Source organism: Panthera uncia, chromosome A2, assembly GCF_023721935.1.
Source record: "Panthera uncia isolate 11264 chromosome A2, Puncia_PCG_1.0, whole genome shotgun sequence".
Taxonomy (NCBI): Eukaryota; Metazoa; Chordata; class Mammalia; order Carnivora; family Felidae; genus Panthera; species Panthera uncia.
The window spans coordinates 95,092,781-95,116,996 of NC_064816.1; the positions used below are offsets into that span (position 1 = coordinate 95,092,781).

A 24,216-nucleotide genomic window follows, 5' to 3' on the forward strand; every position below is an offset into this window, starting at 1 on the left:
TTCAACTTACCAAACCCCCTCAAAGCCAGTACAAATGAGTTCCAGTTTTTTCTTTTCCTAGAAACCTGTACATTAAACTTTCTTTTTGAGGGAAACATAGTTGTACTGAGGATTGCAGGAAGTAGCAGTCTCGAGCAAAAAAAGTTTGGTGGGGGGGGGGGGGGACACAAAAACTCACCTAAGTGATGGGTGATAGAGTGGTTATCCACATAACCAGAGAGTTTTTATTTAATTTAAATTCACTTAACTTTATTAATTAAATTCAAGCTGACACTCCATAAAAGTGGGTACTTCTAATTTTGAATACTTTTGTTACAGAGAAATGGTCAATCATGTCCTGCTGCAGGAGCTGGTAAAAATGACAATGGCTAGAGAAGAGAGTTATCCAGCAGACTTTACCATACACTGCCTGTGGGGATGCTTTCTGTGGTTCCATGTAGATGTGAACTGCCCCCAACACTAGCAAACCACTTTGAAAATGAGCACCACCAGTTGCACAAGGAACTGAGACAGAGACTAGGTTCCCCACTGCTGAAAACGAGGCACAGTGCACATTCTTCTGACCAGGTAATCTGACTGCTGGAAGGAAAGCCACACAAATGCCCTTTATGTTCAAGATCAACTTCTAATGTTTCGGGCCTTTAAAGCTGTCCCAGGTGAATGCTGGATGCCCCATTTTGCTACCAATACAAATCCAAGTTCATGTCTCTAGGACAGTTTCAGTGGTTGTGATTCCTGTCTAAAATTCATGATCTTCATAAACTCACCTTTGCATCCAGGAGGGCTGAGAGCAACCAGAAAGGGACATAGGACTATGGAAGCTACAACTATGTCAGCATGAAGCCCAAGCACCAAGCTTCTCAAATGAATAGGGCTCTGTCGACACAATCATCGTTATTTCCAAATGCTCTAATTTTTCATATGACACACTCCTCATGGCTCAAAGTAAAATTACAGGTTTTTTCCCTCTAATACCCCCTCTCTGAAATGGGCCAGACAGTCTGCAAAGAACCTGAAACGTGGCTTCCGTCACAGCTTTGGCTCACTGACCAGATGCGACTATAAGCTTGATTTCTTCTTTTTCACGATTTTGTCACCCAAATTCCTCTTGCTATGTTATGCAATGATTAAGTTCACTGTTAACACTTCAGATGCTGCATAGGTAATTTTATTCTGGGAGGTGATTCATCTGCTTTTTTAAAAACAGAATGCCAAGAAACATTCAGAAAGGCAACATACTGCAGGACCCTAATGCACTGCCCAATTTCTCCAAGGACAGGGACCTTCACACTAAAGTGAGCCTAACATAGTTCAGGTCCAATAATTGTGAACAAGTAGGTTTTAAAGTTATATGCCTTGAAGATGACTTACCCAGCCTGCTTATTATTAAACTTTGGAAAACAGCCACAGCCTAAACACGTTATGTAAAGGTCTGCTCCAGAAGCTCCAGTTCTTATTTCCGTAGGATGCATTTTCTTTCACCTATTAGGAACTAAGCAAGCCCTTCTCCAAGGCTTCTTTCCTAACCTGGATAGTATCCCTGAACATTCTTTTTGGGACCTGGGGAGTTGAGTCCGAAGAACTCACAAGATGAAAAGGCATGCTTCGTATGATTTGCCTCCCCAAACCAGTCTAGCCAAAAGTCTTGAGAATATTCAGAAACTATTAACAATCTTGCATTAAAAAAAAAAAAAAAAGAAAAAAACAATCCTGTCATCAATCTGCTGTCCACAGAAAACATAGCGGGGTATTTTTTTTTTTAACATAGTGCAATTCCTGCTACATTTTAAACTAAAAGCATTAAATATAACTGTATTTAATCACCTCCCCTTAATTTGAATTCACATGGTAGATACTTATAGCTACTTAAAAAATTAAGTGGCAAAATGTATATGAAGAATGTGTATCTTGATATTTTAATTATGCTCAATTGAATGTACTTAGATTTAAAGTGCTTTTCAAAAATGACATGTGCTAAGAATATCTAATTGCACACTGACATTCTAAAATGTGTGCTTACATGTGTCAAAAATAGATTAATATGAAGTTATGGAATATGGCTTTTTTAAACTAAAACCTAAATACAGTATTTTGATTATTTGGATACAAATAAGATTGTAACTACAAAAAAGGTCTACACTAGTAAATTACTAATGATACACATTACATATAAAATGAACACTCAAGTGATGACAGTATTTGGTATTTAAAGTGAAAAATAAAGATTTCTTAAGAAATCTAAGATTTAAGGTATTTTCTATTTATTCTCTTATTAACTCAATGTTACATGGAGACATGAAAATACTTTGTATGTAGTACAGATATTATCATCATATAGAAAGATCACAGGGAGGTGCCTGGCTCAGTCCACAGAGTGCACGACTCTTGATCTCATGGTTGTGAATTCAAGCCCCATGTTGGGCATAGAGCTTACTTGAGAAAAAAAAAAAAAAAAAAGATCACAGGTACAAAAAAAGTATTCAGCAAATAGTAGTGGATGAACTAAATTAAAACACAGTACCCAACAGTAGTCAGGTACTTCGCAACACGGAATACAGGAATTCAACAATCTCACAAAGAAGATGGCAACTGTGAGGGGATGTGAGGCCAAGAGGCCCCGCACCCTCTAACTTGCTCTGAAAGGAAAGTATTGGATCCAGTGCCCAGTGCCATCACACGAGACGTTATCACTTTGTACAGTCAGGAAGTTCAGTCCTCACTGCAAGTTGAGAAAAGAACCTTTAGCCTAACCCTTAGTGTTACAGGCTAAATTGGGTCCCTCCAAAATTGTGTGTTGAAGACCTAATCCTATACCTCAGAATGTGACTGTATTTGGAAACAGGGCCTTCAGAGAGGTGATTAAGGTAAAATGATACGGGTGGGCCCTGGTTCCATAAGACTGGAGTCTTTAAAGGTGATTAGAACACAGGCAACATGCAGACCGAAGGATGGCATGGGAAGACACAGCAAGAAGATGGCCATCTGCAAGCAAAGAACAGAGACTTGGAAAAAAACCAAACCCGCAGACACCTTGATCCGGGACTTCCGGCTTTCATAAGTGCGAGAAAATAAACTTCTATTATTGAAGCCATGCAGTCTGTGGCATTTGGTCATGGCAGCCCTAGCGAACCAATTTGACTGTCTAATTGCACACCTCTAAACATGAAACAAAACAGGATTGTCTCCTGACTGGGTGTGTAAATTAAGCTCTTAAGTAAAAAAATCTGTAACTGGACTATTAAGAAACTTTAAAAGAGAATAAATCGTCACCATGTAATTGTTTTCGAGAGATATCAAATTGAAATCTCCCTACTCTTAATTTCTTAACTACATGGCACGGTGGAAAAAGGCTATGCTGTTTACATGTTTTACAAATATTAAGTTTCATATTTTCAACTTCATAGGGTTTTAATAGGCGTATGGAAGCCTGGCTAAGAAACCAAAGTGGAATCTGTTTGACTGACATTAAAAAGCAATGAAGTTACAGATCTGTCAAATATGTTCACATTTGGGCTCTGGCTGTGATACATGTCTATTTTGACTGCTACTACCAGAATCATTTAATGATTTACAGACCTTCAGTGTCTAAAGCATACGAAAGCTGTGGCCCAATCTTTCTTCGTATTTTCACATCATAACAAACCCCTCCCCTATTTATTAGACAACCAGAAGGATGGCCTGGGGTTTGAACTGTTTTGAGTCAAACCAGGCTCAGGCTCTGCCACAGATGGGAGAAAACAGAAAAGAGACATCAGGCTGGCTCAGGGTCTCTCACCAGTTGGACTTTCCCCTAATGAGATGACATTTCTGAGCCACCAAAGGGGAGCTCTTAGCTGGGGAGGCCATCCTGATGGACCCTTAGTGCCATCTGATAGCTCTTTTATTTTTGCTCCAAGTCAAGCAGAAATCTGGAGAAAGGGCTCTTCCTAGAAGCAGACAGGCAGAAGAATTCCCATCCAGCCCAGTCCCTTAGTCCCACCCCCAGAGGACTTTCTGGTCAAACTGTGATAGAGCTGCCTGATGGGCTTCTCAGAAACCTCCAAACTTAGATATTGCCATAGCTAACATTTTTTGCTACTTATTGACTCTTTTACTTTTTTTTAGAGTTGTTTCAGGCTTACAAAAAAATGGAGAGAGAGGTTCAGATTTCCCTTATACCCTCGCCACCCCCCCACCCCGCCACATGCATAGCCTCCCCATTATCAACTCCCCCTACCAGAGTGCTACATTTATAATTGATGAATCCACACTGACACATAATCATCCAAAGCCCATAGTTTACCTTAGGGTTCATTCTTGGTACATTCTGTATGTTTGGAAAAATGTATAATGACACAGATCCATCATGAAAGTATCACACAGAGTATTTTCACTGCCTTAAAAATCCTCTGTGCTCTGCCTATTCATTTCCCCCCTTCTCCTCCACCCCTAGCAACAATTGATCTTTTTACTGTCTCCACAGTTTTGGTCTTTTCCAGAATGTTCTATTCTGGATTCTATGTTGGAATCACATAGTATGTAGCCTTTCCAGATTGGCTTCTTTCACTTAGTAATATACACTTAAGGTTCTTCCAAGTTTTTTCATGACTCAGTAACTAATTTCTATTTAGATTCAATAATATTCCTTTGTCTGGATGTACCACAGTTTATTTATCCCTTCACCTACTGAAGGACATCTTGGTTTCTTCCAAGTGTTGGCAGCTATGAATAAAGCTGCTATAAGCATCTTTGTGCAGGTTTTTGTTGAAAATATGTTTTCAACTTCTTTGGGTAAATACCAAGGAGCGCAATTGCTGGATCTTACAGTAAGTTCAGTTTTGTAAGAAATCTCCAAACTATGTTCTGAAGTGGCTGTACCATTTGGCATTACTACCAGCAATAAATAAGAATTCCTCTTGCTCCACAGCATTTGATATTGTCAGTGTTCCAGATTTCAGCCATTCTAATAGATGGGTAGTGGAATCTCATTGCTAGTCTCTTTTGTTTTTAAAGCCACTCTTTTGTATGACTCCTTCATGATTCTGACATGATAATTTCACATGTTAACCATTCAATAAAATCTTTTCTACTAACATAAGTAATAATACATAAACTCTATCAAATGCCCCAAGTGTTTTATATTCATCCTATTCCTGAGGTTCTGTATAAAGATGGGGGTTGGAATGAAGCCAAATAAACAGAAGTTGAAGTTTTTTAAAGGTTGGTTCCCTTACCAAGTTATCATGGAAAACATTTCTTAGGAAACATCCTAGATATTTACATATGTAGGCGTGTTACTGCTATTCCCTAAAGTCCATCAATTCCTTCATACTCTGATTCCTATAGTTACTGCTCCTTCAATGACTGTTCCTATCTACGTTAATAGCAACTCAGTATATCAAATAACTGCCTTATGTTTACTGCCCTCTCAAGACCTTCTAGTCAAGCATTTATTCATTCAGTAAGTATTTTAAAGCCTCTCCCATATATCAGACACAATGCTAGGGGCAGATATAATAGTTTGATGTAGGCCCTGTCCTCAGCATTTATAGATGTCTTATTTCAGGCAACATTTACCCATGATCCCCAGAATGCAATTAGCTGACAGCACAAGGCCATAAAGGAAGAGCTCCTTAAGTGGCAAAGCCAGACCATACATGACAAACATAACAGGTCATACATAATACCTGATACAGTCTCTAAGCCTTGGAGTCAACACAGTGGAAGGAGAGGGATAAAGCATATGCACAAATTAAGACAATTTACAATATCAGAATTGAATTATGGACAGTTTCTTTTGCTTTGTTTTCTACCTTAGCTTTAATATGGCTATTTTTTCATAATTAAAAGGCACAATATATGTTGATATATAGAAAATGTTTATGATATGATCTTGACTAAAATATGTGTTTGGTACAATTTTAAGTTTGTAAATATATGGGAATGAATGAAAAGCAATGTAGATAATGTAAAGCTTATGAAAACAAAAATAATTTAGTTCACTTCAATCTTGTTGAAAGTCATCTATTAAAATAGAAATTGCCATTGATGAATGAAGGAGGGAGGGAGGAAGGAAAGAAAACTTACAATATGGGCATACATTTTGGGGTATGCCAAAAAACCTCCTAGAGAACATTCCAAACAATAACAAAAACGGACTAACCAAAATCTGAAAACGAACTAACTAACCATTAGATTTTCATTAAACTATAAGTGAACTATAAAGATGCAACCAATGGGGCACCTGGATGGCTCAGTCAGTTAAGTGTCTGACTCCTAATTTCAGCTCAGGTCATGATCTCACAGCTTATGAGTTTGAACACCACGTTGGGCTCTACACTGACAGTGTGTAGCCTGCTTCAGATTCTCTCTCTCCCCCTCCCCTGCTCAAGCTCTCTCAAAATAAATAAACTAAAAATAAACAAATAAATATGCAAGTATTAAAAAAATAATAACCTTATTTCCACAGCCTCAATATAAATCATAATAAATCTTGGTTACTTGACATGTCACACAGGAGCAACCTCACAGAAGTTGAACTTAATGACTGAGCCTTACATCATTCTGTATTTATAAGTAGGAGATGTGCAAAGACCCATCACACAAAAAAGTCTGCCTTAAGAAAACTACATTGTGAGACCACATCTTCACATAAAACCCTGAGAAGAGAAAGATCACAGAAGTAGGACTTAAATCCACTTCAGGATATCCGACTCATAAGCTGATTATCAGAGCTATGTGTTCACTCCATGAGGAACTTTTCTCTTTGGTCTGATATGATTTGGTCTAAAACCTCAAGGGATTTCAAACTCAGTCATAAAGAATATGCCTTTGGGTATACTTTATGACAAAAGTACATACACTATTATTCAAAGGATCCATACAGAATTCAAGCTAAAACCAAAATAAAAGTACAAGAAGTGTTTGAATGCATTTAAAGATGGTTGAAACAAATGATTTTGTTTAGCAAAGTTATTAATATTTGAGTGGGGTCATGACTCAAGGCTGATCTAGAGCCTGACACACGAAGCTGATGCTTGCCAATCAAATTCCCCCTCTAATAATTAAATGAAAAACAAAACGAAACAAAATTGAGCTACTTGCACTAATTAGCTGGGGCTGAGGATGAAAAGAAGCTGAAAGTCATTTGTTAGGGAGAGAGGCAAGATGGCCAGCAAGGACATGAAGAGAATTCTTGAAGTCAACACCATCAGGAACAAAATAAAACATAATAAACAAAATAAACAGCTATGCAGAAAAGGGAAAAAAGGGGGAGGGGCGCCTAGGTGACTTGGTTGGTTGGGTGTCCAACTCTTGGTTTTGGCTCAAGTCATGATCCCAGGATCGTGGGATCGAGTCCTGTGTCGGGCTTTGCGCTGAGCCTGGGGCCTGCCTGGGATTCTCTCTCTCCCTCCCTCCACTCCTCACCACTCTCCTCGACTCACGCGCTCTCTCTCTAAAAATAAAAAAGGTTATGTGGAACACTGATGATGACAAATGCTGGCAAGGATGTGGAGCAACAGGAACTCTCATTTGTTGCTGGTGGAAATGCAAAATAGTACAGCCATATGGAAGACAGTTTGGAGAATTTCTTATACAACGAAACATACTTTTTCGTTTGTTTATAAAACTAAACATACTCTTAATGTAAGATCCTACAACTGTACTCCATATTTACTCAAAGGAGTTGAAAACTTACATTTTCAACAAAAACCTGCACCAGGATGTTTATAGCAGTTTTATTTATAACTGCTGAGACTTGGAAGAAACTAAGATGTTCTTCAGTAGGAGAATTAATAAACTGCTGGTACATCTGGCAAAGGAATATTACTGAGTATAAACAGAAATGAGCCATCAAGCCATGAAAGACATGGATAAACCTCAAATGCATATCACTAGTAAAGAAGATAATCTGGAAAGGCTACAAATTACATGATTCCAACTACAGGACATTCTGGAAAGGGGAAAACTATGAAGACAGTAAAAAAGATCAATGGTTGCTAGGGGTGGAAGCAAAGGGGAGAGATAGGCAGAGCACAGAGGATTTTAGGGCAGGAAAAATACTCTGTGTGATTATTAACATGATACATGTATTTCATTATATATTTGTCCAAGCCCATTGAACATATAACACCACAAATGAACCCTAAGGTAAAGTATGGATTTTGAATGGTAATGATGTGTCAATGTAGGTTCATCAATTGTAACAAACATACCACTCTGGTGAGGGATGTTGATAGTGGTGACTTTATGCATGTGTAGGGGTAGGAGGTATTTGGGAAATCTCTATATTTTTCTCCCAATTCTGTGAACATAAAACTGCTTTGCAAAAAACAGTCTTTAAAGAAATGTGCAGAGAGATGCAAAGTCACTGTGAGAAAAACCAAGATGGCCAACAGGAGAAAATGCAGGAAGCAGCCAGTTCCCAGGGCTGCCTCAATTCTCAAGAGCCTTTAATGTCATGTACACCCTCAAGGTAAACCTTCACTCAGCTATTGCTACTTTAGTGAGTTTCTGCCCCTGCAATCAAGAGCAATCTGGAGCAGGAATGGGTTCTAGAATCAGCAACAGATCCTCAGAGAAGGCGTGGGATTAACTATAAAATCGTCATCAAGTAGGGGACAATGAGGATGTTCTCGTCCTACAATACTGCCTATTGAACCCTCCAAAGATAGTTTAAAGATTCTTTACCGTTAATCTTATTGAAAGATAGAATCTGATTTCTCTCTTCTTGAACCTTGGTGTAAGTGGTTTGTTTGACAAAGAGAAGAGAGCAGAGGTGACATTCAAAATCAGATGGTCCTAAGAAGTCTTGCAGCTTCTGCCCAGGATTCTTAGCATGCCTACTTTGGGGAAGCATTTGGTTAGAATAAAGCCGTCAAGGTTTGAAAAGCCAAAGCTACCCAGAGAAGCCACACTAGGTGCTCTGGACAACAGCCTCGCTGGCATCATTACCAGCCACAAGTGGGAGTCATCTTGGACATCCATCCCAGTCAAGCCTTCAGATGACTGCAGCCCCAGCTGCTATCTGCCTATAATCACATGGAGATCACAAATGAGAAGCACCCAGCTGAACCCAGTCAACCCACACAAATGTGCGACAATAAAATAAGTTTCAGGGGGGCGCCTAGGTGGCTCAGTTGGTTAAGCGGCCGACTTCGGCTCAGGTCATGATTTCGCGGTCTGTGAGTTCGAGCCCCACGTCTGGCTCTGTGCTGACAGCTCAGAGCCTGGAGCCTATTTCAGATTCTGTGTCTCCCTCTCTCCGATCCTCCCCTGTTCATGCTCTGTCTCTCCCTGTCTCAAAAATAAATAAAACATTAAAATAAATAAATAAATAAATAAATAAAGTTTCAGGATGACCTGTTATATAGCAATAGATAACCAGAACGCCTGTCCTCCTCAAGAACACTAATATGATTCCTACTAGGAAGGAGGCAAGAAGTGAGGGCAGTAAGGCAGACAGGGAGTATGTGCGCTGGCAGTGGGGAGGGTTATCATTTTAAACCTACTTAGTGTTCGGCAGCAGTTTAAATGGTGAGACTGAAGAAAGGACTTTAGGGAAGAAACTCCAAGTTACAAAAAATTGGTTAAATAAATACACTGTTCCAATCATAGCTGTATAAAATCATGTAAATCCACACATCTGTAACAGGCATACTCACTGTATGCCACATGACAACATTTGAATAGAATATTCCCATTTACAATATATTCTTTTCTTGCGAGCAAAGCATAGGAGTTGCGCTAGTGGGAAAAATGCAACAGCATCAACCTAAGAATCATGAGTTGCTCCTGTAGCACGGAGTCAGAATGAAGCCTCCAAAAGCAAATATTTATGCTGCTCAAGTTTACACTTATAAAAAGTATAAAGACATGCATGGAAATGAAAATCACCAATTTCAGGATAGGGTTATCTCTTGGGAGACGGAAGAGGGAAAACCTATTGTGTCAGATACGGGAGGGCCTCCAGTTGCATGTGTTACATTTGACATCTTATGTTAAGTGGTAGGCACATCGGTGTGCCTTGTATCGGTTTTTTTTTTTTAATTTTTTTTTTTAATGTTTATTTATTTTTGAGAGAGAGAGAGAGGGAGACAGAGCATGAGCGGGGGAGGAGCAGAGAGAGAGGGAGACACAGATTCCAAAACAGGCTCCAGGCTCCGAGCTGTCAGCACAGAGCGCGACGCGGGGCTCGAATTCACAAACTGTGAGCTCATGACCTGAGCCGAAGTCAGACGCTCAACTGACTGAGCCACCCAGGCGCCCCTCTTTTTGTTTTTTAAACAGTGAGGATTAACTGAGGCTGAATGTCATGTAAAAAAGATGAATGATAAAAACTTGCCTCAAAAAATGGTCTCTGATACACTGCTATACAGGCATAAAAATAAGCATACAGGAATCACCGGTAACAATGGGAATACAGGCAACAACGTCAGGGTCATATTGCAGGAGACTGCAATTAAGATTGCTCTTCATGCCATGTTTTCATCAGTGGTCATAATCTCACCAATCCCTTTCAAAACCAGTGATGTGAGCACATCAATTCTTTCTGTCACTTGAAGTGAATATAAACTTCCATAAGCATTGGATATATTACACACACACACATACATACCAATCAGCATCTGTGTGTTTATGTGTATGGATCTCAACAGGAAGAGACTACTGTGGACCCATCATCAAAGCACCATTGTTCAAAAAGCATGTTTACTTGTCTCCTTAAAAATTGTTACAGAATGCTATTATTTTCTATTGGTATGCAAGTAAGTTTTACTGACTATGAGCTTTAAAAGAGAGAGGTTCATCCTTTGACATTTTTTTTTTTCCTGGTGAATATTATTTCATTTCTTTTTATTTCAATGGAGATTTATTTTCCTGCCAAATAAGTTAATCATCACTTTTATATTGTCCTTGAAAATAGTAATGGCACCACTTGCATTTCCTTATCTGAAGACTTGTTAAGATCGAAGGATCAAGAATTGAAGATCCCAGACCTCTCAGGATTTCAATCCTCTTATTTCACTGGATGCAGAGAAGACAGTCAACACACAATTATTATGTTAAGGATGGATGCTTCCAGACAGATGGCATTACCTGTGTTATTTCTAAGCAGCAACACAGTAATAACAACAATGTGGTGAGAGATAGTATGTTTCCAAAGTCACTGGGAATCTACTTGGAAATGGGTAGTGACAGACCCCTTTCCCTTTGCCAAATTTACTGTGAGCCCCACCATCACTGACAGTGACCCCCAATCATGTCCCCCTACAGGGGCTGAGCTCCTGACCCGAGAAGGGGAAAGATGGAAAGAAACAGAAGGTATATACTTGTGCAGGGATGCCTGAGGATCTGGGTCTCTGTCAAAACTCCTACAACTACCAGCCTGTAGAAAACCAAGGTATGGAGAAAACAGAAACCACAAAGAACTTTTCAGACTCAGAGTTTGCAAACCCCAGGCTCAGCATTTCGTTCAGTCTTGAACTGTGCTGAACATACCACTACTGTTAAGTGTGAATCTACAGAAATGCTCAGAAAACTGAAATCAAATTTTAACTGAAATCTAATCTCAGTGCAAACAATGACATTAAAAATTGAGTCAGATTTAACCCTTTTATCCACATCAGTGACACCGAAGATTTATCTCTTCAGTTAGAGATTCTACTATTTCAAAAATAAATTAATAAAGGGTATTAATTTTATTCCCTTTTTCTTCCAAAAACTTCCTCCAAATTTACTATCATTGTGGTTGTTTTTCTGAAACAATATAATAAAACAGACTATTAGCTTTGCTAAGTGCTATGAAGGTAACGAGACAAAGGCCTCCTGACGGATTTTCCCTGTTTTTGCAGAAAACAGACAATAAAACAGAAAAGGCTTTCTTCAAAGAAATGAACAGCTTCAGTTACAAGTGAAAAGTCAGCCATGTGTACTAATTCTCAGTAATAACGAAGCAAGGGGAGCTCCCCGGGGACTCAGAAGTCACTGCCTGGCATGCTCGGGTGAACTAAGAAGGGGGACTGGCCACGTGACCCAAGCTTTCAAAGCCCTTTGTATTCCCAGGCGGAGAGATGAGGCTTTGGAGCTCACAGGACTCTCTAAGGTGTGTGTCTGGCTCCAAGGATGGAAAATGCTGTCGCAGCTGGCAAGGGAAGGTGCAGCTGCTTTAAAAACACACTGAAGATGGGATCATCCGTCCCACTGTTCAGAGATCTGAAGGGTCTGGATTGTTTGCTACCTACAGGATTGCTCACTCGAAAAATAAACTCTCTCATCTTAAAGCAGCGTTGGTGGCGGGAGCAACACGGGAGACTTGAAACATCGAGGACCCTGCTGTCTACCAGCCTTTGAGATGAAGGACGGCAGACCTCCTTTCACAGATAGTTTAAGTAGCTGCAAAGCCCAAGTGGCTCCAATTTTAAGCCCGTGTTTAGATCAGGTTTGAAGAAGGGCTACGCCTCTTTACAATGACGAGGCATCCACTTCTGATGCCAATCTGTGCTTTGGGTTTAAAACGGGCGACCACAGACAAGAGAACAAGACCACCTACGGCAGACAGGACGCGCCACAACCCATCTCCCAGGCACCCAGGCCCGGGTGCAGGCAAAATGTTTTCATTAAAAAGAAAATAAACCTCCAGATTATTGCCAAAATCTTGAGGAGTTTCACATAATTAATTTCACATTTTAAATTCTTACAGAGATGTACAATCATGTCTTTTCAAGCAGGTTTAAAACCTGACTTTTTCAGAAAAGCAAACCCATGTGACTTACAGAAACACCCTGTTAGCTCAAGTCCCGTGTGCCAGCCTGGAGGCCAGGCCAGACAGACTGTGGCCATGCCACTTTGCAATGAGAAAATCTAGTTACTCAAATGAACACTATGGTTGTTTCAAATGAAGACTGCTTACCAGGAAGAGTAGCTGTTACACCTTCTAATAATATTCTTTTTGATTATTATTGTGTGCTCTTTTTATTTAGGACATTAAAGCCTCCCTTTTTCCATCCTGAATGCTCCTAAAGTTACAGGACAAGGGGATCCTACTTGGCCGTCTATGACAGGTCAGTGATCAAACAGAAAGAGAGTCAGGCACTAGCCAAATTCCACCTAATTCTTAAGAACTACCAGGACTAGGACTTCTTAGTTCCTGCTGCATTCAAGGAACCCCCATTCAATGTGAGGACAATAAGCCCTTTCCAAACAAAGGTTCAATATTCTCAGGTGTTTGCCCTTTAGATGCCATTGCCATCTAAACGCAATGATTTTCAAGAAAAGATTATTTTGTGAGTACCACTCCCTGCAGAGAACAAGCTAATTAAAAAAAGTAAGTGACCTCATCTTTCTCACAAGAAACATAGGTTTAGATGGAAAATATACCGATATTGTATTGCCCTAGTGATCAAAGTCTGTTTACTTAACCAACCTTATCTTTAAATAGTGCCAGTCTTTGTAGAAAAGTTTAATTTACTTAAAGTATTTGCATTCACATGAACAAACCTGTACATGAGATAAAACAAGACATCATGTTTTGCAGAGCTTAAGAACAAGATGCAGGTTGTTCATTCATATAAAGAAATACTCATTCCAAGCAGTTTTGACAATGCGGAACAGTCAGCCAGTTTTTTTCGTGTCCTTTTTCCAGAAGCACAGAGAAGCTTGAGGAGTCGCTGGTATTGTAAGGTAAAGCAAAGCACAGAGCTATGGCTGCTGACTCCAAACGACAAATTTAAGTGCCTGACCCAGCAGAGGGTGCCATGAGGAAAGAACGTGCTACAAATTAACTTCAGAAAAAGGTTAGCAAAGATTTTTTTAAAGGCCAAACACTTCTGCCACAAATGACCTCTACTGCAGAACCAACCAAAAGCAATGATGGATTTAACAGGCATGACTTAACAGGCAATAAGATCAGGAACGTTTACCCTTCCATCTCAGGAATGGTTGTCCGTGCCCTAGAAGGCTCTGCCCTTGCACAGGATCTGTGGTTGAACAGAAGCCTTAGTCCATGTTAGGTTACCATGGTGGGGATATACATGTGCAATAATCTTTTCAAACACAGAGTTCTGTAAAAGGTACTTACACAGCCTCCAGCAAGGATTTCTGCTGCAAGTGGGACCGAACCATCTTTGTGCATAAATTTATCCCTCACAAAATCATTCACCTTAAAGAAAAATATTTATGGAAGATGATGAAAAACATAAAGAAAGGCATTAAACACACATAAATATACAACTGTAAGTATGTTCTTTTTCTAAGTATACTGAAGTAATCATAAACTGAGTAAATTAAGAATTGTAAGAGTTTGAGAAGTACCCTCAACTACATATGTAGTTTGTCTTCTGTCTATCTATCTATGTATCTTCCAGATGTTTCAGGGAGAAAGAAACTGAAAGAGAGATGGCCAGGGGCACCTGGCTGGCTCAGTCGGTGGAGCACGTGACTCCTGATCTCAGGGTTGTGAGTTCCACCCCCACATTGGGGTGGAAATTACTCTTTAAGTAAGAGATTACTTAAAAATAAAATGTTAAGAAAAGAAAAGAAAAAAGGGAAGGGAAGGGAAGGAGAAGGAGAAGGAGAAGGAAAAGGAAAAGGAAAAGGAAAAGGAAAAGGAAAAGAGATGGCTTATAAGCCTAAAATGTAAATATGTCTGGCAACCACAAGAGCATAAGAGAGACATACTGACATGAGGAACAAAATAAAACCATATGATTTAGAAGTTAAAAACTATTTCACAGAGTTTGATTAAAAATCACTTTCAAGTCTTCTAACAAAATTTAATCTAAAACAAAACTCATTACTGAGACAAAGTTGAATAAGCAGAATTTTCAGCTTAATAGAAATTCAGTATCTAGGGATTCTCAACATCAGTAACATTAATTAATTAAGTATCATCTACTCAAATTGGTATGTACTACAAGCAATTTTAAAAATCAATCATGGTTTTGGAAGCTACAAGCCAGAGAAGATTAGGTGTCCCAAGGTCACGCAGTAACACAGTAAAAAAATCTCAGGCACCATGGCTACAGAGCCCAGTCTAAAAGTAGAGTTGAACTTCCTGGGGCTTTATGACCTTCGTGATAGAAAGGCAGGATCCACCCATTCCACAAACTTCCTGAAAATCGCCCGTCTGTTACACGAGAGCCTGGCAGTGGATAAAGGATCAACTTCAACTAGAACTCAGACTCCTGAACATGTGGCCCAGCAGATGCTCAGAGAATATACCCAAAACATGAATTCTATAAACAGCACATGTAATTGAACTTCAGAGTCAGAAAAATCTGGTTTCGAATTCTAATCTTCCCACTCATGAATTGTGTGAACACAGGTAAACACTTAAACCCCGTGGACCACACTTTCCTTATCTAACCTCTGGGTCACACTTTGCTTGAGATTAAACACTAGCAGATCATATGTGTTGTGCCTCATATGGTCGGTCTCGAGGCAAACTTAGCGGCAAGTGCTGCCCCCTCTGCCGCTGTGGCGGTGGCGGTAGTGGTGGTAGCAGCCGCCGTAAGTTTTGTTCAAATACAACATCACATGTGTGGATGTTCGGTGTTCAGTGGAGGACAGCGAGAAGCTGGGTGTCACGAGGGCCTCGGTTGAGATTAGCCAGCGCCTCTGAGGAAACACAAACCCACTATTTCCCATGAGAGTATCTGCTGGACTCCTGCGTGTGTATGCAAACTCCCTTCCTCAGAAGCATCAACTCAAAAGACTTACTGTAAGTTTTATGGCCTTCTCTGGGGCAACTCCCAATAACTGTGGCAACAGACCTAAAAAACAACAAAAAGTAGAAGTATGTTAAATAAATTACTGTTAACTGAACAAATCAACAGCTCTAAAGAGGGGATCGCCATCTAAAAACTGGGGCAATCTTTGCGGCGATTTTCTGCTATTCCTTTTAACGAGAATACTCGGAATGGTATGTGTAAGTACTAATGTGTCTCAGAGCCACATCAGGCCCAAGCAAATTCCCTCTCATATTCTGGGTCGTTTGCATGTTGAGTAAGTCAACAGTATTAGTGACACAGGAAATCTCATTATTCCGTAAGTTTGTTCTTTTCCCTTCTGCCTCTGAAGTAAGTGAAATAAGTGCACTGTAGTGAATAGATTATTTTTTCTAACACTCTTCTCATCCCTCCTACCCCCAAAGGCCCACAGTTTAGCCATTCATTCACTTAGCAACAAGCACAAAACAAGGTTCTTGCTCAGACCAGCCTCAGACGGAAGCAAGGGAGAGGCTTTTCCGAAGACGTGACAACTAGGGAAAAATGCATTTCTGGAAGGGGAACAGATAAGGCAAAGAAAGCAGAGTAGGAACAAGCCTGGTGTGCTCAAAAATGAGGGTGAACCTTGGTGAGCCGCCTCGTACAAAGCAGGAGTGAGGCGTGACACAGGTCGGGGCCAGATGCTACCGCCACATGGTAGGCCAGGGTCCTGAGTTTGATAATATTCTAAGTTCAATGAAAAGTAATTACAAGCTTCAATCAGGAGAGTGATATGCTAATTCATATTTTTAAAAAGACCAATTCTTGCTGGTGGGTGGAAAAAAGACAGGACATACTAATGGGTGTGGGTGTGGGTGCATGCATGCGCGGGTGTGTGCACGTGCGTGTGTGGGTCAGGAGAGGAGACAGCAAAAGAAAAAGTGGGTTTGACATGAATACCTGGGTAGAGATGAAGGGGTGAGAAGTGAAGAGTTCAGTTTTAAACATGTAGGCTGAGTGGGAATTACAAATCAGAGCATAAGGGAGAGGTTACGGCCGCTTCCAGGAAAGGAACTTATTTAGAGCAGGAGCGGACCTATATAGGTAAACTAAAAAATATTATTATTTTCATTTGTTCTTTCTAAGAAAATAAAATCAAAGGCATATGCCTTTTCTTGGAAACACGCAGCAAGCTATCCCTGAGGATCAGAATACATTGTTCCCGGTGTCATACAGCTGTCCTCGAGAGGGGCTTCATGATGCTAGCCTTTGTTTATCAAGGACAATTTTCTAATTCATCGACATAAAAGGGTTCACTTGCAAAGTCTTCTGAGATACCAGCCTGGCACACACTATTCTTCCTAAGCCCACGGACAAAAGTTGCTACTAGCATGAGGGCTGTGTGTATCCACCCTGCAGACATGTTTTATTGAGTAGCGCAGGGTTTCAAAGATAATTTGAGCTTATTGTAAAGACAGAGCAATCAATCGATTGATCCACCCATCCATCTGACAGCCCTGGACCTCTTTCCGACATCATGGTAATCTGCTCCAGCTGGGAAAGGCTCTACACTTTAGGGTCTGAGCATCAGTTCACCAAGGTCCCCCCCATCTCCAATGCCAACATGGCAATGAGGGCAACTGACAGTTGTCATTCATCATTTTCTTGCTCTGCTGATATCATTACAAGAAAGAGGTGTTTTTCTGTGCTTCTGGTTCTAGAAAAAGTACATATAAAACAGCCTTATCATTTACAAAAAATGTGAGAAAGCTCATTTCATTGTGGAACTGAGTGATGAGGATGATGCTAATGAGAATGTTGTTTAAAAGGAACTAACTTGGGGCGCCTGGGTGGCTCAGTCGGTTAAGCGTCTGACTTCAGCTCAGGTCACGATCTCACAGTCTGTAAGTTCGAGCCCTGCGACGGGCTCTGGGCTGATGGCTCAGAGCCTGGAGCCTGCTTCCGATTCTGTGTCTCCCTCTCTCTCTGCCCCTCCCCTGTTCATGCTCTATCTCTCTCTGTCTCAAAAATAAATAAACGTTAAAAAAAAAAAAATTAAAAAAAAAAAAAAGGAACTAACTTGAAAACAGTTCACAAATTGTTCATTGTGTGTCAGGCACTTTACTAACTCATTTAATCCTCATTATGAGTTTGCAAGGTCTTCTCTAGGCAGCCACTCTTTGAGCCTGCTGCACCCCAGGACCACAGCTGATTGGACGAGGGTAAGACACCTAAGATAGATGCGGCCACTGAGTTCAGCAACCTGGGCCCTGTGATCTGGTACCATAAGTGGAGCCAGCCAACTATCTATAGAAGCCAAAGTACGGAAAGAGCCTAAATGTCCATCAACTGATGAACGGATAAAAAAGATGTGGTTTATACATACATTGGAGTATCACTCAGCAATCCAAAAGAATGAAATCTTAACCATTTGCAACAACATGGAAGAAACTAGAGGGTATTATGCTAAGAAAAATAAATCAGTCAGAGAAAGACAAATACCATATGATTTCACTCATATGTGAAATTTAAGAAACACAACAGGTGAACATAGGGGGAAGGGAAGGAAAGGAAAAATAAGATAAAAACAGAGAGGGAGACAAACCATAACAGACTCTTAAATAACAGACTCTTAAATACAATGAGGATTGCTTGAGGGGAATTGGGTGGGGGGATGGGCTGACTGGGTGATGGGCATTAAGGAGGGTACTTGTTGGGATGAGCACTGGGTGTTATGTGTTAAGTGTTGAATCATTAAATTCTATTCCTGGTGGGGGCGGGGAGAGAAGCAGAGCTAGCCAGTTAGGAATCTTCCCCCAGGAGCATAACCGAGTCCTCAGAGGTGAAGAGCCAGTTAGCACAGGGGCACAAACTGAGAAGACGCCCTGTGGAGTGGGGAACGTGGCATGATGAAGCCCTGGAGGTGCTAACGCCACAGTGAAGCCTTAAGAAAATAAGGACAAGAAAAGGAAGTGAGATGGCAGAGAGGAGACAATGGGAAGCAAATGCCAGAGAGAGAACACAGCCCACGAAAGGTGCGCAGATGAGAGGAGGAGCCTGGACGATTTTCTGGTCCCTCCGAGGCCAGCTTCTAGGGACATTCCCGCCCTGGGATCACTGCGAGAGCTCTGCCTTCCTTCTCTCTCAAGTAAACCCTTACCCGAGCTCTGCTCTCACCAGTTTGAATAGGGCTTTGCTCTTTATAATCTAAATAACCCAGAGCAGCACAGAAAACATGAACTATCGGGCAAAGCAAGTGCTCTTATTCAAAGGAGGCAGTGTTCTCTCCTTCTAAACTACATTCGCTTGTGAATCTTTTACTTATACCCTATGAGGTAATATGATGTGTCTAATAGGAGAAGAGAGGCTTTGTTATTACGTTATGAAAGTACAATGTTAATTTCTACAGGTAGAATATCAGGATGAGCTGCTGTAACTACATCTTAGCATTTACGATTCCCATGTCACTCTGTATTCAGGTCAGGGACCAAAATGTTTAGTTAAATATTTCCTTTCTAGATGTATTTTTCTCATCATTAAATTGTAGACCAAAACCATGGATGAGTTGAAAGCACTGTGATTTAAATGATGATCTCTTGTCTCTAGAACTACCCTGTGACAGTCTTTTAAAATGATTAATAAAAAACAGCCCACAGAGCCAAATGACTACGGTGTTAGGTACAATCACTTCAGCCAGCATTTTCAGCTACTGAGATTTGTCTTTCTCACTACAAATTTAGTAATGCACCGTGAACAGCAAAAATAAAAACCAAACAAAAGAGAAAAAAACCTGTATTTAAGAATAAATATAGGGCAGCAAATATTTATTTGTTCAGCAAACATTTACCAAGTGCCTTTTGCATGCCTGGGACTGGAAGGAACTGGGATGGACGTAGTAAATCTGTGCTGCCCCCAGGAGAGATTCTCAGTTTAAAAGAAAAGGGAACCCTAGGTGTCTCGGTGTGCCCAAAAGGAGATAAACCACCTTAAAAAAGAGCGGTGAGTGCCACAGCCCAGAGTATCAAAAGAACTATGTGAATGTGTTGGAGAACACCAGTTTCTTACAGGAGGGAGGATGGCGTCAAAGAGGAGGAGGTCCCTGACCTAGATCTTTAAGGACAGGCAGAGGTTTACCAGAGAAAAGAGATGTGGGTAGCATGCAGGGCAATGTGGCCAGGCAGAGGGAATTGTGAGTGAAAGGCCCCCAAATCTCAAGTTTGTGGCACATTCAGGGTTGGGACAAGATCAGTGAAGGCTGGTCAGAAATAGCAGCGGTAGGGATGATGACAACGGCCGGTATTGGGGGGCACTTACTACATTCCACACACTACTCTATGGGCTTTTTGTGAATCAACACATTTAATCCACTCGAGTCAAAAGAGTAACAGTGCAAAGTTATGTTTATCCCATCAACAGACACTGAAGCTGACTGCAAGGAGCCTGCCCAAGGTCGCTCATCTGTTAGATGGGGGAACAGGTTGAACCCAGGCGGTCTGATTGTAGGGGGTGACCCTACCTGGTGCCCTGTACCACAACTTCTCTCCCATGTCACGCGAAGAAGAGTGCACCAAATTCTGTAGATACCTGGGGTGGCTTTTAAAGTAGAGAGTAAAGTTTAAAAAGTAAAAAGTTCTAGAGGCGGGTGAAAGAGAGATGATCAAGGCAGACAGCTAAGACTCGGAGAGTAATTAAGAGGTTAAGGTAATAGAATTAGAAGCCCTGAGTTTCACCAAATGAATAATTTCAACTCAGTAAGAATAAAAGCAAAGTAGAGATCCATGCCTAAGACTTGGGCCAGATGTTGGCACATGGGGAGTCCTGGGTAAGTACCATTCGTGTGGCAACTGGCCTGGCTAAATGAGAAAACAAAGGTGGCTGTGGACGGCAATCTGACAGCAATCTGAGTGGCACTACAGATGTGGGCCTTGACACCATCAGCCCTGGGTAAATGCCCTTCGCAAGTGGTCATGATCCGTGGGACAATGGCAAGTCACAGAGTTGGGAATTTCAATAACCCTCTTGGTTCCTTGACTTGGTGGGGGGGGGGGGGGGGGGGGGCGGGCAGGGGAACGTGGCTCAGTAACGCCCAAAACAGCCAGTCTTGCTACAGCACTTCAATACGATCACACTGAAGTTGAAAGTACATATATGTATGACATCTGGGTAACTCAGCAGAAAAATTAGGCTTCTAATATAAGATGTTTCTGTTGGAGTCTGGAAACTCATTTTAACCATCAGAAACAGAGAATGGATGTGTGTGTTGTTTCTAACTTGTCAAAACAGCAGTCTATTTTCCAAGTGCCTCAAATGAAATTTATTAGTGTGGTTAGTTTTCTAATCTTCTCATTTTAGTTCAGCTCCATCAGCACATATGGCAATGCTTCCTTGGCAAACTTTACCAGAAGGCTGCTAATGCGAGAAAAGATTTACAGGGTACAATATTAATATAGTATTTTGTCTTCAAATTTCATGGGGTTGAGATATAAATCACACTATCCCTTTTGCAACCCAATGGGAACTGAGCTGAAGATGTGGGAACGAAGCCCACATCAGGAACCTCCAACTCCAGCTTCATCTGGCACCCAAAAAGGGGTTCCTGGGAGCAGTATGCTGGATCAGAGGGCTACTGTGCTATTCTTTACTTAAAAATCTTTCAGAAATATAGAGTCTCAGAGTTGGAAGGCACTAGGAAAGAAACTCATTAATAATGCTCCTAATTGAAGCTATTTCTTTCCAACGGCTTGGCAGCAAAATGAATGGCTTGGATCCTGGGCTTTGGAGATTGAGAGACCTGGGCTTGACTCCCAGGTCTGTACCTTTTTCATGCTGAGTGATCTTGGGGATGTTATTTTTTGAACTCTAGATTCCTCACTGGTAAAACCAAGGATGCTAATGATGACTCACTGGTTTATTACAATAATCATATGAGTAAATGTATACAAAGAGCTAGATGCTACTCGCAACCTTCTTAATGTATCCAAAAAGGTCATGTTTCTACCATCAACCTGTCCAAGGCATATCCTTGATTCTCCTCCTTACAAGAGGCAATTCGGCCTGAGTCATATTCACAGTCCAGAATTAAGTAAGGAGTATAATGTTGTCCTCATAGCATTATTCCTATCGTTAGAAGATCTGTGCCCAAGATGTGAGGGCGCATCTGGTCTGAGTGTCTAGGGGCCCTGCTTACTCTGTGCAAAGATAAGGAAGTAGCGTAGAAATAACAACATATCTTTACATTTTTAAGTTAAAATAAAATGTTTCCGTTAAAAAGTTAAACACTGCTCGGGGTGCCTGGATGGCTCAATCGGTTGAGCATCTGACTTCGGCTCAGGTCATGATCTCGTGGTTCGTGAGTTCAAGCCCCATGTCAGGCTCCGTGCTGACAGCTCAGAGCCTGGAGCCTGCTTTGGGTTCTGCGTCTCCCTCTCTCTGCCCCTCCCCCACTCACACTCTGTCTCTCTGTCTCAAAAATACACATTAAAAAATTAAAAAAAAAAAAAAAAGTTAAACATTGTCCAGCCTCTGAAGATAAGCAACTCTCTACCATGCAATTTCTACTGAGCAGCCGAAGAGTCATGTGATTAAGAGTGTGGAGTCTGGGTCCAGATGCCGCGTCTGAATGCTGGCTCCGTTCTCTATTAGTTGTGGGATTATGGACAATTTACCCAATCTCTTTGTACTTTAGTTTCTACATCTATAACATGGACACAAACACAGTACCATCTTCGTGGGGTAGTTCTGAAGATGAAATCAGTTCATATACATAAAGCCCTCCAAACACACAGGAAGTACCACAGAAGTGATTTTTGTTGCAGTCTGTTCTTATCTTCATCAACATCACCATCATCACTATCCTCTTCCTTCACGGAAACTGGCATCTAGGGAGGCTAAGCATCTCGTCCCAAGTCACTAAGAATTTGGTGACTGTGCAGCAGCACTCAGCTGAATTCAGCTCCACCACCGCACTCAAGCCCCCATGTGCTCTGCTTTTCCCTGCTCACTCTGGTAGACTTACTGCTCCAATTTTCTCCTTTGCTCTGTAAAGGCTTTTCTTCTGGCCCAGACTGTTCCAAGACATTTCTCTGGGTCCCGCCTGGCACTGGGCTAGCACCGTGCATGGACTGGCCCTTTCACACAACAGAAGGAGGGTGGATGTATGGTGGGCATCCACATCATCCCTCCACCCACCCCTCCTGGGTCCTGAATATGAGGCTCTTTAAAACACTGAAGGCACCGAACAGCAGGGCCAAGTGGCAGGTTACAACCTGGTGAACGAGTCAGAGTCGAGAACGCACTGTGGACTGGGCTCAGGTGGAGCAGCAAGCAGGTCGGGAGCCAGGCGGACAGTCCACGGAGAAGGGTTACCACCATGCAGTAGCTATCCCAAAAGACCAGGCTGGAGGAGACGGGCGGGGGCACAGACACCAAGGGGCCACAACAAGGAAGAATCTCCATCACCGACGCAGCATCTCTGTCTCAGGTCAGACAAAAACAAGCCCAGCTTGGACACAGGTACTGCAGAGCATGTCCAACAGGGTAGAAGGCATGTGGGGCAGAGCTGAACAGCAGAGTTCGGTAGGGGAGATCAGGGCATACACCATCCCTGCTCCTCTGGCAAAAGGCATGTGAAGCACTTTCTTGTGTTATCTAGTTTCAACCAGGAGGAAATCCCTCTGATGTTACGTTCTTACCCTCCTGACCTCCCCGCAGGGGCCACCACACTTGCCCTCATCTTCCCAAAGAGCCCCTCCTTGCTTTCAACATCAGATTACCCTTCATTCTGGACCTATCAGCACTCTGTGCACCCAGTCTCACAGCTTTTATTCCTGCTCCTAGTTCCATGGCCTTCTCTCTTCACTTGTTCAAGCTTTCTTTCCTCCCTCCCCCTCCAACCGCTTGTCTGTCCACCTTTGACTCATATTGCCCTGAGGCATGAGGCGCTTCCACCCCACCCCCCTCAACCTCGGCTATCCCCTTTCAGAGCATTGGGCTCACTCCAGGTCTGCAGCGGGCTCTTGGGGAACCACCCCAACCCCACCCTCGACTGTGCAGTCGAGCTGGGGAAATGGCAGGGGGAGTGGGGCATGGTGCAGATGTTCAGATGTAAATGATTGCTCGTCCGGGTTACGTGTTTTACTGCACATGTCAAGAACCATCTGCTATCTCAGCCATGGCTCAGATTGCCTTTGAGAGACTGTCAAAATGTGAACGAATGATACTGATTATAGTCTAGGAAGGATTCAGTTCCTTTGACTCCTCCTCTGTTTCCGGGGCTGGTTTCCTAGAAGTGAAGATCATTGGGAAGAAAGGTCATATCCCCCTCCTTCAGTTTTTCACTATGGTTGGTACACGGCAACTCCTGCTTATCTTTCCTTCCAGCTCAACTAATTCCTTGCTGCCGAGGTTTCATCCGCTCCCCTTGCTTCAGCCTCAGCAGTGGCAGCAGCTGGTTATAAATTACCATCCTAGAGGCCTGGAGCTACCTCACTCAACCTTTTCTTTGCTGGGCTTCATTTCCTTCAATCTTTTCATC

The 24,216-nt window shown here is 41.8% G+C and overlaps 1 protein-coding gene across 7 annotated transcripts in view; it reads right to left on the minus strand.

Moving 5' to 3' along the window:
- Positions 1-24,216, minus strand: part of SLC25A13 (solute carrier family 25 member 13) — a 189,770-nt gene that overhangs the window by 38,391 nt on the left and 127,163 nt on the right. For all 7 annotated transcript variants that reach the window (XM_049641497.1, XM_049641493.1, XM_049641492.1 and 4 more), the window contains 2 exons: positions 15,697-15,749; positions 14,057-14,137 (listed from right to left, as the gene is read on the minus strand). In XM_049641497.1, the coding sequence (XP_049497454.1) occupies positions 14,057-14,137; positions 15,697-15,749 (134 nt within the window). The remainder of the gene's footprint in view (positions 1-14,056; positions 14,138-15,696; positions 15,750-24,216) is intronic.